The 1,545-nt window shown below is 36.3% G+C and overlaps 1 gene segment (V, D, J or C); it reads right to left on the bottom strand.

Annotated features, from left to right (window-relative positions):
- Window positions 1–376: 376 nt before the first annotated feature.
- Window positions 377–1,254, bottom strand: LOC103691682 (immunoglobulin kappa variable 1-12-like). The segment is given in 2 exon segments: window positions 377–750; window positions 862–1,254. Coding segments are annotated over 2 exon segments (423 nt in total).
- Window positions 1,255–1,545: the final 291 nt, after the last annotated feature.

Here is a 1,545-nt window from a genome sequence, read left to right as displayed (position 1 = left end):
ATATGAAATGTAAGTTTCAAGATATATCACAGAATACAATATATATTCACAAGTCATGATGTTGCTTTTATGCAGATATGAGTTCTCTGAATTAAAAATAGCCAATCTTGAAGTACACTTAGAAGTTTTTTGTTTTTTTTTTCAACTGTATGAATTGCAAAAACCAGCACAATTAGGATTAGCCAACCAGAAAATAAAGTACGAAGTTAGGATTTGCCAACCAGAAAATAAAGTACTCTTAAGTAAATTGTGACACATTTTGTCACCCCTGTGATCTTGGGCTTGAAAGGAGACAGACCACACTGGCAGTTTCCCATAACCGTCAAAATGGTTTATAAACCCAGGAGGGTATTATAAATATTAATAGGTGCAGACTCTACGTGCGACAACTGATGCAGAACAGACTTACAATGTTGACCCACTTGGTTTGTGTTATCACTTTTATCACTGTGGGAGGAAGACTCTTAGCCTGTACAGAGTAGTAAGTAGCAATGTCTTCAGGCTGGAGGCTGCTGCTGCTGAGAGAGTAATCTGTTCCAGATCCACTGCCACTGAACCTTGATGGAACCCAAGTATGGTAGTTGGATGCCTTATAGATGAGTAGTTGTGGAGCATTCCCTGGTTTCTGCTGGTGCCAGGATAACCAACTATTAATGTTCTCACTGGCATGGCAATTTATAATTACTCGTTCTCCAATAGATACAGATAGAGTGGATGGAGTCTGGTTCATCTGGATATCACATCTCATACCTGAGGTTGAATAGGTACAACAGACAGAAAATGTTAAACATATGGTAAGATAATTTCCATAAAAAGTGAAGCAGCATTCACCGCAATGTGCACCATTTCTGTTTGACTTACCTGAAAACCAGAGCAGTAGCAGCGCTAGGAGTTCAGGGAGAACACTCATGTTGATGCTGTATCCTCACTGAGAATGGCTTCTGCACATAGTGTAAACATCCTTTCATGAAATCTTCACAGAGGTGGGCTGTGCTTTGGCTACATGCAAATCAGTAGAGGTATGCAAGGCTGGAGGCAACTACAGTATTTTTTCAGTTCATCAAATGGACTCAGCATAAGCCATAGAACACTCGGGTAGCCAAGAGAGAGAAGAGCATAAAATATCTGCCTTCAGACAACATGATATTGTTATCGGTCAAAGAATTGATTCAGTGGTATTATAAAAATGCTATGTTTTTCTATTACTTACTATTTTCTTCATATTTCTTTTTGGAATACATTCCTATTAAGAATGGTGACTGGCCTCCTTAAATAATCTCAGAAATTTAAAGATGTATTATTCATTCATACACACTTGAAAAATAAAATTCTAAACTGTATCATAAAAATTTGCAAATAAATTACATTATACACTAAAATTCTTCAGAATCAGACTCTATAGAAAACTCTATAGAACTCAATGAACTTCTACCAAGATAGAATGAAAGTAAGCAGGACTTTGTATTAGATTTTATACTTACAAATGTATTCTGTGTAAATATCCTTTTCCAAATCCAAAAAGTCCATCACTATGTTACAAAAAAT

This window comes from Rattus norvegicus, chromosome 4 (assembly GCF_036323735.1).
Source record: "Rattus norvegicus strain BN/NHsdMcwi chromosome 4, GRCr8, whole genome shotgun sequence".
In the NCBI taxonomy this organism is placed as follows: domain Eukaryota; kingdom Metazoa; phylum Chordata; class Mammalia; order Rodentia; family Muridae; genus Rattus; species Rattus norvegicus.
The sequence above is the reverse complement of the archived record's forward strand: the minus strand, read 5'-3'. Positions and strand labels throughout refer to the sequence as shown.